The sequence below is a fragment of the Seriola aureovittata genome, chromosome 18, assembly GCF_021018895.1.
Source record: "Seriola aureovittata isolate HTS-2021-v1 ecotype China chromosome 18, ASM2101889v1, whole genome shotgun sequence".
Lineage (NCBI taxonomy): Eukaryota > Metazoa > Chordata > Actinopteri > Carangiformes > Carangidae > Seriola > Seriola aureovittata.
Genome location: NC_079381.1, coordinates 6004703 through 6024819, shown reverse-complemented (window position 1 = coordinate 6024819; position 20117 = coordinate 6004703). Strand labels below are relative to the sequence as shown.

Below are 20117 nucleotides of genomic sequence, written 5' to 3'. Positions count from 1 at the left end.
CGAGTCTGGGTTCACTGCGGCAGACTTTCGTTAAAATGGCTGCCTCTGCCCTCAGGTTTTAGGCCCCAAACCAGATCTGCCTGCCGGAGCCTCGGACGACATCAAAGCTGATGCCTCAAACAGGAAGAGGGCCAAACTCTACAAGGTGAGAAACATGGATTTACAGAGACTCTTTTCGATCGCTAGAGGATTCTTAACCGTGTTTGTTGTGAGAGGAGCCTGTTTACTGGACTTTATTGTGATCAGTTGCTTTAGGATTATGAAATACAGTTTTTTTTTATATAAAACCAATGTGAAAATTTAAACCAATCTCCTTCTGAAAAACATTTCCAGTGACAAACCTGTAAATATCATGTCCAAGTGATTTTATGGCAGCTGATATTCACCAGCTTTAAAATCCTCGGATTGTTCCGTTTTCACAAGAATGCGTCCAATCGAACTCTCCGCCTTCACAGGTGTCCAATGCCAGCGGGGGCATGACCATCACACTGGTGGCAGCAGAGAACCCCTTCGCCCAGAGCGCCCTGGAGTCCGGTGACTGCTTCATTCTGGACCACGGCTCCGACGGCAAGATCTTCGTCTGGAAAGGTCAGTGCAGCGGTGAAGCAGTGGTTCACCCACACAGGCAGATAACTGATACCTCTCTATAACATATATTGTGTGTGTTTTTTCTGAACAGTTAATGTGAGCCCACAATCAGCTGAAATACTTCACACCTTTAGAAACGACAGTGCAACATGTTACTGTACAGACATGAGTGGCGTCAGCTCTCATCAGACTTTCAGAAACAAATCAAATAAGCGTGTTTCCGACAATGTATAACAAGTGCTTTGTTTTTAGTGCTTCCAATTATTTCTAAATTTAAATACCCACATCATCCATTTCTGAGATTTCCAATTTAAAAAAAACAAATTCTGTAATATTACTCACTTAACTGAATAATCCTGACTCTCTTCTCTCCACAGGCAAAGACGCCAACATGGACGAGCGAAAGGCGTCGATGAACGCAGCGGAGGAGTTCATCAAGAAGATGGGTTACCCCAAACACACGCAGGTCCAGATCCTGCCAGAGATGGGCGAGACGCCGCTCTTCAAGCAATTCTTCAAAAACTGGCGGGACAAAGATCAGACAGAGGGCCTGGGCATCGCCTACATCGCCAACAGCATCGCCAAGATCGAGAAGGTGCCGTTCGACGCCGCCACCCTGCACGACTCCGCCGCCATGGCCGCCCAGCACGGCATGGTGGATGACGGCAGCGGAGAGAAACAGGTGAGAAGATTGTCACTTTCCCACCTGTAGGGGGTGCAGGTGTTCCACGTGTAGAGCTCCCTGTAGTGGCAAATGTGAATACATTTGCAGTAAAGAGGATAAAACATTGAATGCACTTATATTTCTTTGTGAATTTTCTTGACAGATCTGGCGTATTGAGGGAGCGGACAAGGCGCCGGTGGGTCCGCCCACATATGGACAGTTCTACGGAGGAGACAGCTACATCATCCTGTACAACTACCACCACGGAGGACGCCAGGGACACATCATCTACATGTGGTGAGAGAACGAGAAGCGAAGGAGTCTGAACTCAAATATCAAATATCAAACGACAAATGTTTGATTGTTTGAAGTTAAAGGTAAATTATGACAGACACGAGAGGACGCACGCGCGCTAGCACACGGCTGAAGGCAAAAAATGGTTTCCGCTTGCCCTCAGACTTTTACATGTATTTGTATGAGGACACGTTCAACAAATGTGCACTAGAAAACATGACGGTGAACTTCTGACTGCAAAAAGAAGCACTTCTTTGTTTGTTGTATTTGGCTGAAGAACAAAAAAAAAGAAGAAGAAAAGAAAACAGTGTTTGCGACTTTTTCACAAGAACAGGACCAAGCATGACAAAATAAACAGTACACACAGGGTGCACGGAACAAGCGTTCAGTTTAAGGCGTGCCAGCGGCACAGTCCGGTTTGTTCCACTCATCATGTGTGAATGTGATGCTAATACATTTGAACTGTTTCCCAGGCAGGGAGCGGACTCCAGTCAGGATGAGATCGGGGCCTCAGCGATCCTCGGCGCTCAGCTGGATGAGGAGCTCGGCGGCGGTCCTGTCCAGGTAAAATACATCGTTCCTTCAGTGTTTGCTCTTTGTTCCCATAGGCTTATCTTCACTTTATCATTCATGTTATTTATGTCTGTGCTCTCCTCCGGCTCACTCATCCCGGCCACCTCCTGTCTGACCTTTGACATCCTTTCACTCTCTCTCCTCTCCCTCCTGGCTCCCCGGCTGCTGCTTCTTCTTTCCTCCTTGGTTTCTGACCTTTTCTGTGTCCTCAGGTTGTTGGTGCTCCTATAACCACTCAGGTATTTTCCCCTTTCCTTTTCTTTGCTCCTCATCCTCCTCATTATGACTCATATGATTTTGTCCAGAGCCAGAAACGAAAAGAAGCGAACAATACAAACTTTCTTTGTCAGTTCCAGGTAAATATGACTATGTTGATATTAAAAAAAGGGCTTTAAATGTATATTTTCTGGCTCTTTCAATACGATAATCAGTCAAATCAAATCTACAATGAAATCATCTCGGTCAAACAGAAACAGGACATTCCTATGTCAGTGTTAATGGGAGGTTCCCTCCTCCTCTGTCGCCAGCTCAGTCTGCCACACATAAACAACAGCCCAGTTTCCACACTCTGTCCTGAGCTGACATTATGATGATATTCAGTGTCAGTAATATTTGTTAGATATGCATGAGCACAATTTGAGTTTGGAAATAATAAGTGGAGTTCACCAAAACAAGATCAGTCTGTGAACTCTGAGGCGTTTAGAGTCGTGAGTTCTGGCTCTGTGCTCGCCTGAGTCTTCATTCATTCATTCATTTCTGGGTTCTGCATCAGCACTTCACTCCCCACGTGTGTCTTCATTTGCATGTTCGTGTTCTTGTCTTCATATCTGTGCTGACTCTGCACTCTGCACTCAGCATGACTCTGTCCAGTGTTGAAACATCTGTAAATGTCACGATTATTTTTCTAGGTGTTTCCCTGCTCTCACTTTCAAAATAGAGAACATCTGTCTCCCAAATGTCTCTTTTGTATTCACAGTTGGTCAAACTAAACTTGACTTTACTGGGTATTGTTTGAATGTTTTTTTGGTAAAGATACCAAAATGATAAAGGAATATGGAATGGTTTTTCAACAAAACCTGCTGTTCTTTTAAGGAGCAGAACATCTGAAATGTTAAATGTTGTCCAAGCACAAGAATTTTACTCATGTACAAAATTGGCAGGAGTATAATATCAAAGTTGCAGGTTTCATGCACATGTAACGCATGCTGGGACTGTTTGCAGCAATGTTTGAGTTAACTCTTCAATGAATACTACTATGTTTCCATTTTCTCATGTAAACTGAGGATTATCACAATTTGCAGTAACACCTGAGAGAAGAGCTGACTGCTCCACCTCACTGCCGTAAATATTTATGAGAAAAGCTGCAGACCAAAGAGACTCATAACATTGTTTCAGACATGACCTGCGTCATCACTTTGTGTCCTAATCTCACAAACCTTGAGTCCCATCACCTTGTGGCACAGACAGTGAACACGTGGCTCTGCTCCACGCCGCCATCTTGTGTCTGTGGTGGAGATTGCAGCAGATTTTTTTTTTCACATATTGTTGATGCATATTTCACAAGACACAACAAGGGGAGGATCTGTCTGCTGTGATTTGGTTGCACCACCTTAATATAACTCACAACATCAAAACGCATGAGGTATTTTGCAACGGGGAGTTACTGTAACAACCGTCTCGTCATTCCTGACTTTTAATCGTGCTGTTGGCGTACCAGGTGAGGGTGGTGCAAGGGAAGGAGCCGGCCCATCTGATGAGCCTGTTTGGAGGACAGCCCATGGTGGTGTACAAGGGGGGCACTTCCAGAGAAGGAGGTCAGTCCGCTCCTGCAGAGACACGACTCTTCCAGGTGCGGTCCAACTCTGCAGGACACACGAGAGCCGTGGAGGTAAGAGAACATACGTCATTCAACCTCTAACTTTACCAGAAATGATTTTGTGTATTAATCCGCTGCTGAAAAATAATCCCTAGCAAATGCATTTACTGTGCACTGTTTTAGTAATGTTTGCAAAAAACTACAGTGCCCTGTTGTTTAGGGTAATTATAATACTGTAATAGACTAAATGGCTTGTTAAGATATTGATTTTATTATTGTCACATGGTCAACTAAATTTTCCATGAATTTGTTTTACTAAAATGAAAATATCACAGAAAATCATGGGGGGGGACTAAATGACCAAACAGAATGCAGGAAATTTAGAATAAAATTTAAAATAAAATGTAACATTAACATTTAATAAACACTTAACACTTAAAGGATCTTAATACCAGTATGTCATTGTGTGTATAAATTGGAAAACCCTGACTGCAACCAATGTGAAACATTAGCGGTATCAGAACTGCACATGTAAATCTACGGCACTTCTGTGTTCACGCAGCTTGATGCAGTGGCATCCAACCTGAACTCCAATGACGCTTTCATTCTGGTGACCCCTGGAGACTCCTTCATGTGGGTGGGAGTGGGTGCCAGCGACACAGAGAAGCAGGGAGCTCAGCAGCTGTGTGACATCTTGGGAGTGTCGGCCTCCGAGCTGTCTGAGGGAGGAGAGACTGGTGAGGAAACATGATGAGCACAGTATATTATTTTCTCATGTTTTTGTGTTTTTGAGACAAACTGAATATAATACCAGTTATATATGTGTACGTATACATGTTGTTTCTGTTTCAGCTTCAAACTGAAAATAGTTCAGTCAAGATGTGAAAATAACACTTTTGTGTGAAGCTAAATAGTTTTCTTTTTGTATCTCAGCTACTCTAATGGCTCATGTTCATCTATATTAAAACAAAGGAGTGATTGTATCACCCCCCTTTAGATGTTATCTGTAATCTTGTGATTTACTTTCAAAGCTTGAAAAAAACAGAATACTTTACTAACAGTTTCAAATATAGAACCTCAGGCTAAAACACAACACATTCAATTTTTTATAAACAATCTGCTCTTAAAAACTGGCCTCAGTCGAGGGCTGTTTAAGAAAAAATAGATAGATAGGCCTAGATAGATACTTGCAATGGACAGACCCATGAGTTAAAAATGGTTAAGAACAAACGATCAGTCAGAAATTCAACATTTTATTTCTGTGAGCTTAAGAAGATGGTTTATAACCTTCTCTATTCAAAATTCATGCTGTTGTGTAAGAGAAATAATTTGCCAGAGGGTAAGTGATGTGTAAAATAATATGTTAACGCACTTACTATTTTACACATTGTGATTAAAATTCATATTAATTGAAAAACTGTAATGTAAAAGGGAGCGTTCATAGTGACGTCACCAGCCCTGCAGCTCTGTGGAGCTTTTTGGCGTGTTTTAGCTCATAGTTTAGGTTTCACAGCACATGCACTGTGTGGTTCAGTGGTTCTGGTAAATTGAAAGCTACCACCAGCTAGTTAGCTTAGCACAGAGAACAGAAACAGGTAAACAGTTAGCCAGGCTCTGTTCAAAGGTGACAAAATCCACCTATGAGCACCTTTACAGCTCATGAATTTACACATTAGACCTCATGTGTTTTAATTTGTACAAAAAAAAAACTCTTTACAGAGCCAGGACAAGTGTTTCCCCCTGCCACCACTCTTCATGCTAAGCTAAGCTAACCGTCTCCTTCTCAACTAACTCTTGGGTAACAGATGAAGTGTGTCTGTCCACCTCACAGATCAGTTCTGGGAGATCCTAGGAGGAAAGACAGAATATCGCACTTCTACCAGACTCAAGGACAAGATGGACGCACATCCACCCAGACTCTTCGCCTGCTCCAATAAGACTGGAAACTTCATCGTAAGTCTTTGGTCTAAGCTTCATCTGCTGTTTAAAAGGGTCATTTCACAAAAGAAGTGGACCAGCCCCTTAAACCAGACAGATTACAATGAACATTATCTCTTCTGAATGCTCCGAAGCTCTTTGTGCACACAGTGCATCAATTACATCATCACTAAATCCTTGTCAACTTCTCAGATTGAGGAGGTACCCGGGGAGATTACCCAAGACGACCTTGCTACTGATGATGTCATGATCCTCGACACCTGGGAGCAGGTAAAGAAACCGGAGCTATGACTGCTGTAGCTGTATATGAAGTCAGAGCAGGGGCAGAGTTATATAATAGTAAAAAGAACAAATATGCATAAACCATTCCTATTTTTAGGTGTTTGTCTGGATCGGAAACGAGGCCCAGGAGGAAGAGAAGACTGAAGCCATGGCATCTGGTAAAGACATTTAAGCTCAACATCATATCATAAAGATGTGACATCTATATATGTGGCACTTACGAGCTGAAATCATTTAGACCTGTGACAAAGAAAAAGAAAAACGCCGCCAGTATGTTCCTCCATTTTTTTTCTCTAAATACTCTTTGGCATCCTAAACTGCCATCTCTGATAGTTTCAAAATATTCCTAGTTTTTCTTACCCATCAAACATCAACATTTTCTTATTCAAAATAAAAAAAAAAGCCTAGGTCATATTTAAATTGTGTACCTCGAGAAAATATTCACACTGCACCAAAAAAAGAAATAACCCCAGAGTCATAAAAGCTTCTTTGAGGATGATTAAAACTTATTTTTCCATTTCAAAGATAAATAATGTCCTGAAGTAACATGTACGTTAGATTATTGAATTTAGAATCAAATGTTTGTTGAATCCATTAAAGCAAGTCTTAACTGTAAGGGCTTCTTACTGTAGCTACACATCGCGACATCATCTTTTTCCAGCTGAGCCTCACCCACTTCAAAAACAGAAACCTGTCATATGAAATAATGAACTGTTCTGGCTTTGGCAGAAAATATTATGCTCGTATCGCATTCCACCACTCATAGAAAGGAAGTGACTGAGACAATGTTTTCAGGGCCTTTAAAATGTGGATACAATCTGGCTTCATTTCCGTGACATGATTCTGTGCATTTGTGATTCAGCTTTACTCTATGAGAATTGTGGCATGTGACTGTCAGTAATCCAACCTTTCTCCACCTCAGCGGTGCGTTACATCGAGACAGATCCAGCCAACAGAGACCGCAGGACGCCCATCGTCAAGATGAAGCAGGGCTTCGAGCCGCCCACCTTCACCGGCTGGTTCCTGGGCTGGGACCACGACTACTGGACCAGCGACCCTCTGGAGCGTGCTATGGCTGAGTTGGCCATATGAGCTTTCCTCCCTGTCAGCCCTGACCTTTCACCCTGCTGTTCCACCGCAAGCACCGAGCTCCAAGCATAAAGACTTTTTTAAGCTGCGCCCTGAAAATGAGTAATTTCTCTTTTTTTTTTTTTTACATTTTGTTGTGCTTTTAAAAGGGACAGACGTCTATAAAGCAGTATTTTAATTCAACCAACCAATAACAGTAGAGCTTTAACAGATACACAGGCTTCCTATAGTGTTTTGCACTAAATAGTCTAGTACTATGACTGTTATTGAAGGCAATCTTTCTCATTTATTTCATATTTTGACAATAAAGCCTTTTCACTAGTGAAATGTAATAACAGCAAACATATAGCAAGTTTAAAGCCTTGGTGTCAGCATTGGAAAACTCACTGCCAAGCAAACACTGCTTATTAAAAGCAATACAACCGATGCCTTAATATTCTTTCCTCTAGTTTACAGTTAACCTGTTCAACTTTGAACCGTTTTAAAAAGGTACTGTTCTAGTGTAAGAATGCCTTTATAGAAAAGTTGTTTGTACCTTCAGTTAAGATGTCACTTATATTTATTATTTTTTAAAATGCCAGATTTATGCCCATGAAGCTTGTGTGATGCTACAGTGGGAAACCGATGCTTTGCTGCTTTACCAACCAGTTAGGTCTTCTGTGACACTTTGAGGTTTCCCTAAGACTTGTTATCATTTCAATAAAACCTAATTAAACATGTTAAAGTGTAATTTCTCTACTTTTTACAAACACTTGCTGCGCTCTTCTGAAAGAATGAAATCCATAGAAAAATTTTTTTAAGAGGATCTTTATTTCAAGTCTTTATATATGTTTATATATATATATATGTAAGTATTATATCAAGATAAAACCATATCAAACATTAGCAAAGTGTAGAAAAAAAGTAGTTAGCTGCAAAAACTAACAAATCTACCATAAATCCTAAATAAAGCTTTAAAAAAATATTCATGTGTGTAACATTTTTTAAAAACAAGGCAGATACTAAAACAAAGCCTTCATTTTCATGATGGGGTTTCTCTTTTCAGTGAAAGTCAAACGATTAGAGAAGTGAGAGCAGAAGCAGAGTAGCTGCATAGTGGTCATCAACACAGTGTGGTCGTGCTGCCAGTTAATGTAACAACCTCTCCTATTTCTACAACAGAGTAAACTCAACAGGTCTGAATGGTTCCCCCAATGAAAGGCTTATTGTAGCTGTAGCAAAGTAACAGTAAATCTAATATACAGGAGCTACAGTAGTAAACTAATGCAACAGGTGTCATATTCTAGAATAAAAATAAATGAAAAATACCTATTTATAACAATGTCAGATTAAACCTAGGCCCAGTTGTGACAAACTTGAACCCTCCAACTACCCACAGTAAAACAATGATAATTCACAGAATGCAATTACATATGTATACAGTATGTATTAGGGCTGCACGACATGACATTGCAATATTGCAAGAAAGTTGTAGTAGAGGCTAACAATTTTTAGGCAATCCTGTGGGTCACAGGATTCCTGTAGCATGAGAATCAATTTCATTATTGATCATGTGACTGGGACAGAACCAGGAAAAAAAAAGTCAACGGGAGCGGACTGGACAGGAATCATAATAACAATCAAATTGAAGCAGTTTTGACTCCTGTCTAAGCTGCTGTGCTGCAGTAACTGAGTGGAGACTAGAGGCTGCTCTGTATGCAGCCGAATGCGTTTAGGGAACATCGGTAAATTGTGGCTTCTACCGATAGTCTGCATGTGAGACGTTTAGGGGACATCTGTAGACTGTAGCTACCTGGTGATACAGTCTCCCCCTCTAAACTGCTGAGTCTACGGAGTCACTGCAGGCACATCCGTAACATGCCGTGCCACCCACCACAAGGAAATTGCTCAACCTGTGGGAGACTGTAAAAAATGCCATGCCATCAATGGAGTCAGAGTCCTCTCATGGGACGGGATAGGACAGGAGTCATTCTTCCGAGATTGTGACGGGACGGGGTTTTCTGAAATGAAAATCAACTCCCACGTCACTCTAATTTATAGCATGTTTGAGTTTGAGCATTTAACTTCCAGTGATGTGACTATTGCACATGCTCACATCACAATAACAATGCTGAAATGATATATTGTGCAGCCCTATTATGTATATATAGTAGTGTTAAGTCAGACATAGACTAGATACTGATCCTTCATATGCGAAAAGGAAATGTATAATAACTACTTACTATTTGGCTTATGTTACACTCAGAGAGAACATATAGAGCATGTATGATATGATAAAATATTGCTAATTTAAGTAGAAATTTATAAATAGAATCCATAATTTATTATTATTTCCATTTTGAAATGCATAGAAATGTCATATTAGACTGTAAAATAATTGATGGCAGTAAGTTAAGGCATTTGGCTGAAAGATTTGCAATACATTTCTGTACCTGCTCTTTCTGAGCAGACTAATAAGCCAGGGGATGGACAAAACGACAGGAACGACCTGCAGCCCTGCAATACACACACTACTACCTGTGGGGCTGATGAGGTTTGTCCACCAGCCTCCAAATTACATATACTGTGTATGAATAGAAAGCACACTGTAAACATAAAATAGTGACATCCAGCTGGACAACCAGTAAGAATCTTAGTGACCTGGCAGCCACGTTTTAGCTTGTGATCTGGGACTGTAGTAACGGGAGAGAAGGTGTTTAACAGAGAGGGATATGTGTGTGTGTGTGTGTGTGTTCCTGCACTATTATTTGTATGCCACTGGCCAATCTCTACTTGCTGTAGGGATTATTTTAAGACTTCTGCATGCCTCTGGAGCTGGTTAGTATGTGCTAAATTCTGCCAAACACAAACATAAACATTACATCATTACAACTTTTGCGTGCATCCATCTCATAGCTTTCAAAATGTAACATTAACATTTAATAAACACTTAACACTTAAAGGATCTTAATACCAGTATGTCATTGCTTTTTTTCATTCACTCTCCTGATTAAAACATCTAAAAAAACATGCACACACAAATATATGGATATCATGAATATAATTTTGGGTATAAAATGACAATGGCGATACTGGCAGTGGTTGTACGAGTGCCAGATCATCAGGAGATAGTAGTAGTAACAGAAGAATATATATATATATATATATATATATATATATATATATATATATATATATGTGTGTGTGTGTGTGTGTGTGTGCGTGCATGCGCAGGTGTAAGGCTGCATATCCAGCTGGCACTTTCCTTTAAAGCTTTAGTAAAACGGATGATAAGGTTTGCGCTCCTGCCTCTATGCCGACAGCCAGGGAACCTTTAAATCTACATTTGTAGTGTAACATAAAGCTGCACTACGGAGATCAGTGTAATTCACAATAACAAATCTAATGAATATTCTACAGCAAAGCACCTACTTTGGTCAGTCCTTGGCAGACACCAGTCTAGCTGGTGTAGATTTAGCTGTGTGTTTGGCACCTTTGGCTCTGGATAACCTTTTTAATTTCTGCTCATCTGCTTTAGCTTTCTGATTGATCTAGAAGAATATTTTGGCACTTTGGAATGAAATAAAAAAAGACCATGTTTTAGTTTTCCTTTTTGATTACTAGTCCAGACAGCTGCTACCACCTTGTATGGAGTTATTTCTCCTCACACAGGTGGGCTCTACTGTTGACCACAGTCTGTGGTGTGTTCAAACGCAAAGATGTTTCTGTTGTGTTAGCGTAGTAGATTCAAAGAAACGTGCTGAATGGACATAGAGCCTATAAATGCATGTGTAAATGATATGTGTTGCGTGAGTGTGTACATGTGAACAACGCGTATAAAGACTCAGTGTTTAATGAAGGCTTGCATCATGTCCAGCGGCAGCGGGAAGATGATGGTGGAGTTCTTTTCCGCAGCGATTGTGTTGAGGGTCTGCAGGTAGCGCAGCTGCAGGGCTGACGGAGACTCAGCGATCACCAGGGACGCCTCCTTCAGTGCCCGTGATGCGTTCATCTCTCCCTCCGCTGCGATCACCTTGAGAAGGAAACAGGAGGAAAGAAAGGTGAATGACTAGGACAGAGGGCTTTGATCTCACAGCTCACTGTATGAAAGTTCTATTGTAATCTTTCATCACTTCTGTAAAAGATAAAGATATTCTGTAAACTAAAACTATTTAGTGGGATCAGACCAATATGTTAATACCCTGCTATGCAATGTGATTTTTTTCAAATCATTGAGTTAAAGTTGACATAGAAGCTAATGTAACCTATAAATGGAAATGATGCATTGAAATATAAACTGGAGACAGGATGGGCGACGTTTCAAATACTTTCAAAATCAGTACCAATATCTAGAGATGATATACAACAACTACTGGTATAAATACACAATTATGTTGCTTGTGTTAGTTCATTTTTTGTATTTTTGGATAATTGTTCCTCCACAAACTTGACATTGCCCTTAAAAGACTGTCTTCAGTCTGGGTATTATTAGAGCTTTAGGCCTCATTAACGCCCACGAGAGAAAACAGCAGCCCAGATGTGCAAACTTGTGGGAATATTTTGAGGTTTGAGAGAATCTCCTACTTTAAACAGAAAGAACCACCTTACCTTGGCTCTAGCCTCACGACTGGCCTCAGCCTCAGCTGCCATGGCTCTCTGGAGCTGGAGGGGCAGCTTGACATCTTTGATCTCCACCCGCTCCACCTTGATCCCCCAGTCATCTGTTGCATCGTCCAGAGAGGACTGAGAGGACAGAGAGAGAAGTGGTCAACGTTTACTCTAATGGGCCTTCATAGGCTAGCCCTTATAAAACTACTTGCCTCTAACCCCAGTTAATGAATGATCCAACATACATTTGTAAGCCCAGATTTTAAGATTAAGTTTTAATCACCCTCCTCTTCCCTCTTCTCTAAAAACTATCTTGGTTTGTTGTAAACTGTCCAGCAGATGGAGCTCAAACAGGTTAAATGTTTCCGCCTCAAGGACAGAGATTACATTTAGATTATATTTACATTTAAAAAAAAAAAAAAAGTTCATCAAATAGGGGTGATGCCAGGTGCACATAAAGCAAAACTGGCGAAAATGTAACCACTACAAACATCATATTACTACAATTATTATTTTACCAAGTGCCAGATTGCATGTCTTATTTTAAGTTTTATACATGAAGTATCTTATGAACGATGTTTCTGATGATCATCTAAAACAATCTGGTCTCTGTACTCAGTACAGTGAGGGTGTTGGAGAAAAGAGCTTTGTTCTTTTTCTATTAAATCAAATCAGACAAAGCCTCCTACTGTGAAAACAAAAATGAAAGGTACGAGGCTATGCTCTGTTCTGCAAGCTCCTTGAATGTGTTTGTAAAGGCAACTGTGTTTATGTTCATGCTGTCAATAATTGTATCACCACTGAGCAGTGATTGGAGCTCTCCATGCAGCAGCAAAGGAATCTGTGTTGGTTAACAAATACCTGCATTTAAGTGCGGAAATCACTGCATAGATTTGTACAGTTGTTTGACAACTGAACCAGAGAGTTATCACCTGCGTGATTACATGCTGTATATTCAAAAACATGCTAATTTCCAAATGGCCTCTTAGTTCAACACTGCTCCAAGCCACATCAAAGTCTATATGCACAGATTTGCCATTTTCAAACCATCACAGTAGGAGGAAGAGGTCCAACTGTTTTTCTGTAACATTTCAATGGGGATGGTGAACGTAGCTGGTGTGGGGGCTGACACACAAACAACATTATGCACATTAGCATATGTGCAGATGTGATCTCAGACACACCATGAATGTTACTTCGCCCTTTACAGTAATGAAAAGTGGCAGGTTCTGTCCGCAGTGCTCGGTTCTAATAAAGCTGGTGAAGAATGTAAAATAGCAAAGTCAAAGGGAATTAATCAACAAAACCTTTTTTATATGAAGAATTGCTCTTTGTCAAAGGACTCAAATAAAGTCAACTTGGTCATGACTAACACTAACTTGTTAATGGGCAAGTCAAGTTTATCTAATACTAAATAAGCTCTCCTAAAAACACATCTGATCACTGACAAACCAAACTAAACTAAATATTTTATCTTTGACAGTAGCTCGATACAAACTGAAAGTAAAAGTTTGATGGATAAATAAATAATTGAGCTCAAAGTCAACAAACAGCTGTGGTCTAAATGGAAATACAGGATACCTCTGGTTTGCTCAGTTTACAGCTGTTACACACTTACTACAGTTTGTTAGTTTAGCTGACATTGACACAAACTTCAGGTGACAGATGTATTAGGCAGCTGGTAAACCTGACTCTAAGCAAGGTGGCACTGTAATCCTCCATTCTGTCAGAGTCAGACTGTGTTACTGGAGTCTCATATTATTGCCTGCATCTAGGCGCAAGGGATGTACTTAGTCTCTTAGTTAATCATGGGAGTGTTTTGGGCGTAACATGCAATAAACCAATCAGAGTGCCGTCTCCCATTCCCTTTAAAAGTCAGGCACGCTTGCACCTTGGCGTATTGTTAGTTTAATGGTGCAGTGTTTCACAGAGAATTTGATTCTATTTGTGGCGAGTTGATAACATATTGTGACTGACCACTGAGTCCAGTCCTGGCATTGCACACAGCAGCTCTGTGCGCCCTGAGGGGCTAGGAAGGGCTGAGCTAATCAACGCGCTGCGCACAGCTCTACAAAGAAGCCTCAGAGCAAATCAAAACGTTACAGATTTTTTATGTTATGTTAGAAGTGTAAATAATCTTTCCATTCATTATGAAACTATGGTGGGACAAATTCAGTCTAGGTGATCAATGGCAAACACTGTAGCGGTTTTACCAGGTAGTAAAAAAGAACGCTTCTCTGCAGAGCCTCATTAATGTCCAAGAGACATCCAGGATGTATGGAAATGTTGCAACACACACACAAAGAATGCTCCGACCTGAGGCTGTATTGTAATGTTCCACTTGACATGTCCAAACATCTGAGGGGCACAGACCAGGTTACCATTTGTCAAAAGGTATTCATTATTTGTAGCAGCTTTGCAAACACCAAGTATAACTAACCAACTGAATTATCTTTGATGTGAAAAATGTTAGTTAAAGCTGTATTTATGAATTTTTGCCACATTGTGAGCAGCAGGAAAAGCTGAAAACACACCTCATATTATCGCCTTATTAAGTTTTTATGGATAACATGTTAGCTTGTTAGTAATATTAGGCAACACAAAAAGTTGCCTATTCACACGTCCAGCAGAGAAACATTAGCAATAATTTGTGTTTCTCGACATGTGATAAATCTCAGTCTAAGTTGCTCTCTTTAGATCTAGTCTGGTCACTGACTGCGGAGAAGGCTGACTTTGTTCACCAGTTAGCTGCTAACTGTCTCAGTATACTGCCTGGTGCTGGGTGGGTAGCATACAGTTTTTTTGTTTTTTTTTGTTTTGTTTTTTTTTCAATAATTGATCCTTTTCTTGAGTTCGTCACTATGAGCGCCACCTTCGATACTCCACATATTTATTTGATTCATAAATTATTAACTTAATAATGTTATCAAATTATTAGTTTTTATATTTTAATATTTAAAGAGCATGGCTCAAATATTTCAAACTCAGAAATGAGTACTGGACAAAAAAAACAAACAATAAACATAAAGATGAGACTGAATGTGGGCAACAGGGGTGATACAGACAGTTAAATGTCTAAAGGTCAAACCAAACAAAAACCGATGGCTGTATATAGATGCAGAAAAAGGCTAACAGGCCTTATATGGCATATTAGATAAACCACTCTTACCAGCATATTTATATTTCAAGTGGCAAATCTACAACAAAACTTATGAACTGAGTTATGAAGTGTGTACAACTGCTCCTGTATGCTACCTGCATACTGTGTGCGATTTCCTCACGGTCAGACAGGATCTCAGCCAGGTTCTTGGTACCCAGGACGTTCCTCAGGGTGGTCTGGGCCAACAGCCGTGTAGCAGCATCAGCATTAGTGATATTAGCCACAGCCAGAGTAGCATTCTGGACCCGGTAGTAGACCACACCATCCACACTCACTGTCACAGAGTCTTTGGTCAAAACCTGAAACAGGACAGTGATTAAAGACGTACAAGAGGAGATAACAGGAAAAAACTGGTATGGCATGTTAAAAAGAAAATGTTTGATGTGTATACATCTATTTGTCAAAGAGTGAATTACTGGCAGGCTCTGTCAAGAATCTGAACAACTATTGTGATGTCCTTTGAATTTCAAGGAATGTGACAATGTAACTGTTTAATGGAACTGGAAGTGTGCAAGTCATACCTCTTGTGGTGGGATATCGAAGGTGATGGTGCGCATGTCCACATTAATAAAACTGTCAGTGCACGGCAAGATGAAGAACAACCCTGCAGAATCACAAGAATGCAAATGGTTTTAACAAAGACTAAAGGCACTGTAAACACAATAATGAGAAAGCTTCTTCACAAATGTATGAACACACCGGGATGAATGAAATTCTGACAGAAGGCCAAGTCAAGCTCTCTTTGTAAGACTGCAGCTGTGCTGACAGCGAGGCAAAGCTGCAGATATTTGCAGCTTTCATGAGCCTGTTTCACGTCACAATAATTGAATTAGTGCAATAAACACTACTAGGCATGTGCCTGAGTGAAATAGACATGTGCTAGGTGTGCAATCATTTAGCGAACATTAATACCCCACCAGTTAGAGGCTTGTGAGCTGCGTTTCCTCTCAGGATATTGTGCAATTAAATTGGGAGATCACTGCCATCTGTTCAGCAGGGGAAACAAAGGCAACAGCAGTGTCCTTGTGCCGTTTCCACCATGACATTCTCAGCATTCTCAACTCATAGTTCTCGTCAGACAAATAAAGAGGCTAAAGTTGCTCTCTCGCATCATATGACACAGAGGAAAATTCCACTGATAAGAATCCTAATAAAAACTTCTGTTGATCAAAAAATGTTCCAACACACCCTTTGCATCTTATGACAAACTGTCTTCAGAAGCCTGTTTCAAACAAAATATATGGAGACATGTTCTAAGTCACTATTGTATAACAGCTGTTGTAGATGGAGAGGGAGCCAGATTACGAGGGTGAGGGTAAGGGGCAATAAAGGAAACCAGATGCTGAATTCTACTTTGCCATTGGCTCATCCAGCGCCTCAGGAATGTGAGGTTTGCTGTTAGAGAGCTATTATTACCATGTGCTGTCATAAAAGGGGCCTGGTGGCTCTCTGAGGAGTCACATTTCAGCATTTTGAGAGGACGCTGCCTGGTTTTTAGATCCAGTAAAAACAAGAAATCAAAGATAAAGAGACAGTGAATTATGATATGTATGCAAATTATTCCTTGTGGGAATCTGTGTTTTTTTTTTTTTTTTTTTAAACAAATACACTGCCTTTCAGGTATTCAGACCTCTGACAGACATATGCAGCAGTATTGCCAGGCATATGGCAGACACATATCCTCCACACATTAAACAATGATGTGGTTACACATGCTCAACATCAGCATGTTAGCATTGTTACTGTAAGCACATTAGCACACTGATGTTAGAATTTAGCTCAAAGCACCCAAGCGCAGCCTCACAGAGCAGAGAAAATACTGATGGTAACAGAATTTGCTAACATTTGCTAATATTTGATAAGAATGGATATAATGAACAGCATATGCATACATTATGTAAAACATACTGGTTCCTTACTGACAGACTAATATAATTTGGGTTTAGAAGTTAAATTTACCTAAAAAAAATCAAAAAAGTAACAGGCAGCAACAAACAATATTGGCTAACAGAGGAAAAAAATCCAGTATCCTTTGGGCTGAAGCTAAAATTTTCTTCCTGAGGAACAAATCCTAAACACCCATAGTACAGGTTTAATACTGTACTGTTTTTAAGTGTTGTGACTGTATTTACTATTGTTTTACTTTTTTCTTCAGCACATCACATCTGAAATAAAACAATGACTATGAAATAAAGTGCTGACTTTCAGTTTTAAGGGCGAGAGTGAATATATTCATATTGGTGAAAAGTGTAAGACTCTCCTTAAACACTAACCCTCACCAGTTCACAACATTGAGCCTAAACATACTGACAAGGCGACCATTGACAAGCCATTTTGGCCCAAAGAGTGGTCACATGACCTCAATGCAGCTGCCCATGTGTTTCACAGCTGATGAGCAGACTGCAGCCTCTGAGACAAGAAAGTGGTGAGGATGGCTGCAGTAGAACTGTGGCAAAGCATCTGCAGGGATGATACCAAAGTAATGTTGATGTCTGTGGGTCATTCAGTCAGTCACTGCCTTGAAAGAATTTGACACTAAACATTAAATATGATCACTTGAATTTATGTTAACTTGGCCAATGATTGTAGTCTCTCTAAAGTAGGAGGAGTGTGTATGTATATGGTGACAGTTCCTGCTATGTTTTGACTGATGTGGATGTAAACACCCTTAATTTAAAGCTGACAGTCGACATTCAAACCTCATAGTTACTGTTTCATTTCAAACCCAGAGTAATGGAGTACAGAGTCAAAACAACAAAACATTGATCACTGTCCAAATACTTATGGTCTGCACTGTATACATCTGCATACTCTTTGAACCTCACAGTTATCATAGAAGCTTACATCATTAAGTCTGCTGGGAAAAGGAGCCATAAATCAGGAATCTAATTGCATTACCAACCAAGGACTGGCAAGATCATCTGAAGAGCTGGTCATGTGACCTCTCACTATTGTTTCAAGCACAGGCACCACACCCCAGAATTAGAGTTCGGCCTGGACAATGACAGACCAGGGCTTGGTCTCTTCCTTCTCTGTTGTAGAAGGTCAGTGTTAACTAAAACTGAGACACCAATGCACTTAGTGAAAAACAGCACACAAGAAATATTGTGTAAAGCTGAACATAATCACATGCAAAGATCAAGGTAACCAATTTTTCTCTTATGATCTTATTTGGTCTCAGGATGATGACTGATGTTGCTTTTCAACACAAACAGATAATCTTTGTGCAAATTGATATAATTAACAAACAGGAGGCACACACTCTCCAACACTGGCATGATCTCTGTGCTCATTGCAGGTCATACTAAATATATGTAGACAACTGAATGTAACCTTTTGGTACCAGAACATAAATGCTCTTTTATCTTGTCAGTTGAAGAGCACATAATACACATGCTGGAAACATGTCTGAAGTATATTTCAATAAAAGAACTGAAGATGTTGATAGAGTAAAACAAATATATATGAAGGTGTATTAAAAAAAAACAAAAAACAATGACGGTTTCTGACCTGGTCCTTTGGCTCCTCCTCGCAAAATTCGCCCCAGGCGAAAGATAATGGCTCGCTCATACTCCTTCACAATCTGTGTACAGGGAAAAAACACAAAATCGGCTTGTGCAAGAGTCTTCTCTTTTCCCTACAAGAGCATTTACACTGCTGACTGAGGTTGCTTTTTAATTAAATAAATGCACAACAATGGTTCAACAACTTCCATTGGCTGTTAAATAAATACATAACATAGGGGATGAGTCTGCAGCACAATCTCTCAAATTTCCAAAACACTGAATTTACAGAAGGGGCCATTCTCACTAATTTACTATACTTGACCATACCAGTCAGCTTTGCTAGAACAGTGGAAAATAAACAATGAACTTGACAAGCAGCTGACCTTAATGCACATCCATATGGAGAGTGGGAGGGTAACCAGCATGAGAAGGAGGGACAACCCGACCAACATCCAGCCACACAAGCCGATGTCAGAGTCTGTATTCTCCAAAGCTGGGGAGGGAAGAAAACAAATACATGTGCTGCAATAAATTCACCTGATTCAAAGTATCTGTTGGAAATTGTAAATACACACTGCACTTAAAACATCACAAAGCAAGTTCATTCATTCAGACGGAACTTAAACTAACTACACTTCCAGCTGTCATCCATCTCTGACGACATACTTACACATGTATATGATTAGTTAGGTTTAATGACACCTGCATCCACACCCACTGCTTCTGCGGATTTGTTCAGCTAGACACTAGCAATCCCATCATCCGCCCTGCCTGCAGTGTTTACTTTGTAAGTGACATGCAACCATTCATGGCTGAGATCCATACCTTCAATATCACGTATACCATACCTGCTTGAGCCTACAGACAAAGTTAGAGGTCAGAATGCCATTGAATCACTCAGAGCAATGTTACAGTTAGGCATTCACTGAAAAGTCAGTAACTCAGTAATTCATGGTTAGGCGCCATAATGTCAGTAACCGTCCGCCTATTTCCTTACTACGTCACTGAAATAATCGATTCTGATTACCATAGGGCTTCTCAAACTGATCCCACCTTGTGCCTCTGGGTAAATCCAGTTAATATCGGCTATGACGCTAGCTAAGTTGGCAGTTTAAAGTGTTTATATCGCACTGACAAATTTGTTGTCAAAACTAATTCGTTACCCTACCATTATCTTTAACTTGCTAGTGAGTGGAGCATTTTAACTGACTAATGGTAGCTTTAGGTTGGTCAGACTTAGCTAACATGAACCAGTGTTGGCTGCTAACGGTGGTATTTTCACACCAGGTGATAAGATATGTATTGTTTATGGAAAGGTCAAAAACCTTTGCCCTGGTGTTCACATTTGCGTTTCAACGGTTGAACATATAGCTAGTAAATGCTAGCCTCTGTAGCCAAGCTGCCCATAGCAGCAGCCCGTGTGAAGTAAGCAAGTCCTTACCTGACTGACGCTCTCGTCTTCTGGTTTCTTTCATTGCACGGTCTTCGTTGTCCATGGTTAATGCCAAACAAAATATGTAACAGTGTTAGAGCTAAGTGTACTGGAGGGACCGCGGTCCAGCGAGCTGCTGCTGGGCACGATGGTCTCTGTTGCCCTGAGTGTTGGCTCGTAGGGGCTGT

The 20117-nt window shown here is 40.4% G+C and overlaps 2 protein-coding genes across 3 annotated transcripts in view; one reads left to right on the top strand and one right to left on the bottom strand.

Moving 5' to 3' along the window:
• gsna (gelsolin a) overlaps positions 1-7968 on the top strand; it is a 19709-nt gene extending 11741 nt beyond the window's left edge. Inside the window, exons 6-17 of one of the 2 annotated variants that reach the window (XM_056402828.1) lie at positions 56-145; positions 456-588; positions 966-1270; positions 1416-1549; positions 2020-2110; positions 2332-2358; positions 3837-4007; positions 4498-4672; positions 5767-5888; positions 6066-6143; positions 6253-6313; positions 7078-7968. In XM_056402828.1, coding sequence (XP_056258803.1) covers positions 56-145; positions 456-588; positions 966-1270; positions 1416-1549; positions 2020-2110; positions 2332-2358; positions 3837-4007; positions 4498-4672; positions 5767-5888; positions 6066-6143; positions 6253-6313; positions 7078-7247 — 1557 coding nt within the window. In that variant the 3' untranslated portion in view covers positions 7248-7968. The remainder of the gene's footprint in view (positions 1-55; positions 146-455; positions 589-965; positions 1271-1415; positions 1550-2019; positions 2111-2331; positions 2359-3836; positions 4008-4497; positions 4673-5766; positions 5889-6065; positions 6144-6252; positions 6314-7077) is intronic. The other variant, XM_056402829.1, reaches the window with a different exon arrangement.
• stom (stomatin) lies at positions 7403-20117 on the bottom strand. Its single transcript, XM_056402830.1, has 7 exons — positions 19939-20117; positions 18881-18990; positions 18502-18574; positions 15513-15595; positions 15087-15290; positions 11832-11966; positions 7403-11256 (listed from the first exon to the last, which is right to left on the bottom strand). Exons 1-7 carry the CDS (start codon positions 19991-19993, stop codon positions 11068-11070), a joined length of 849 nt encoding a protein of 282 aa, XP_056258805.1. The 5' UTR covers positions 19994-20117; the 3' UTR covers positions 7403-11067.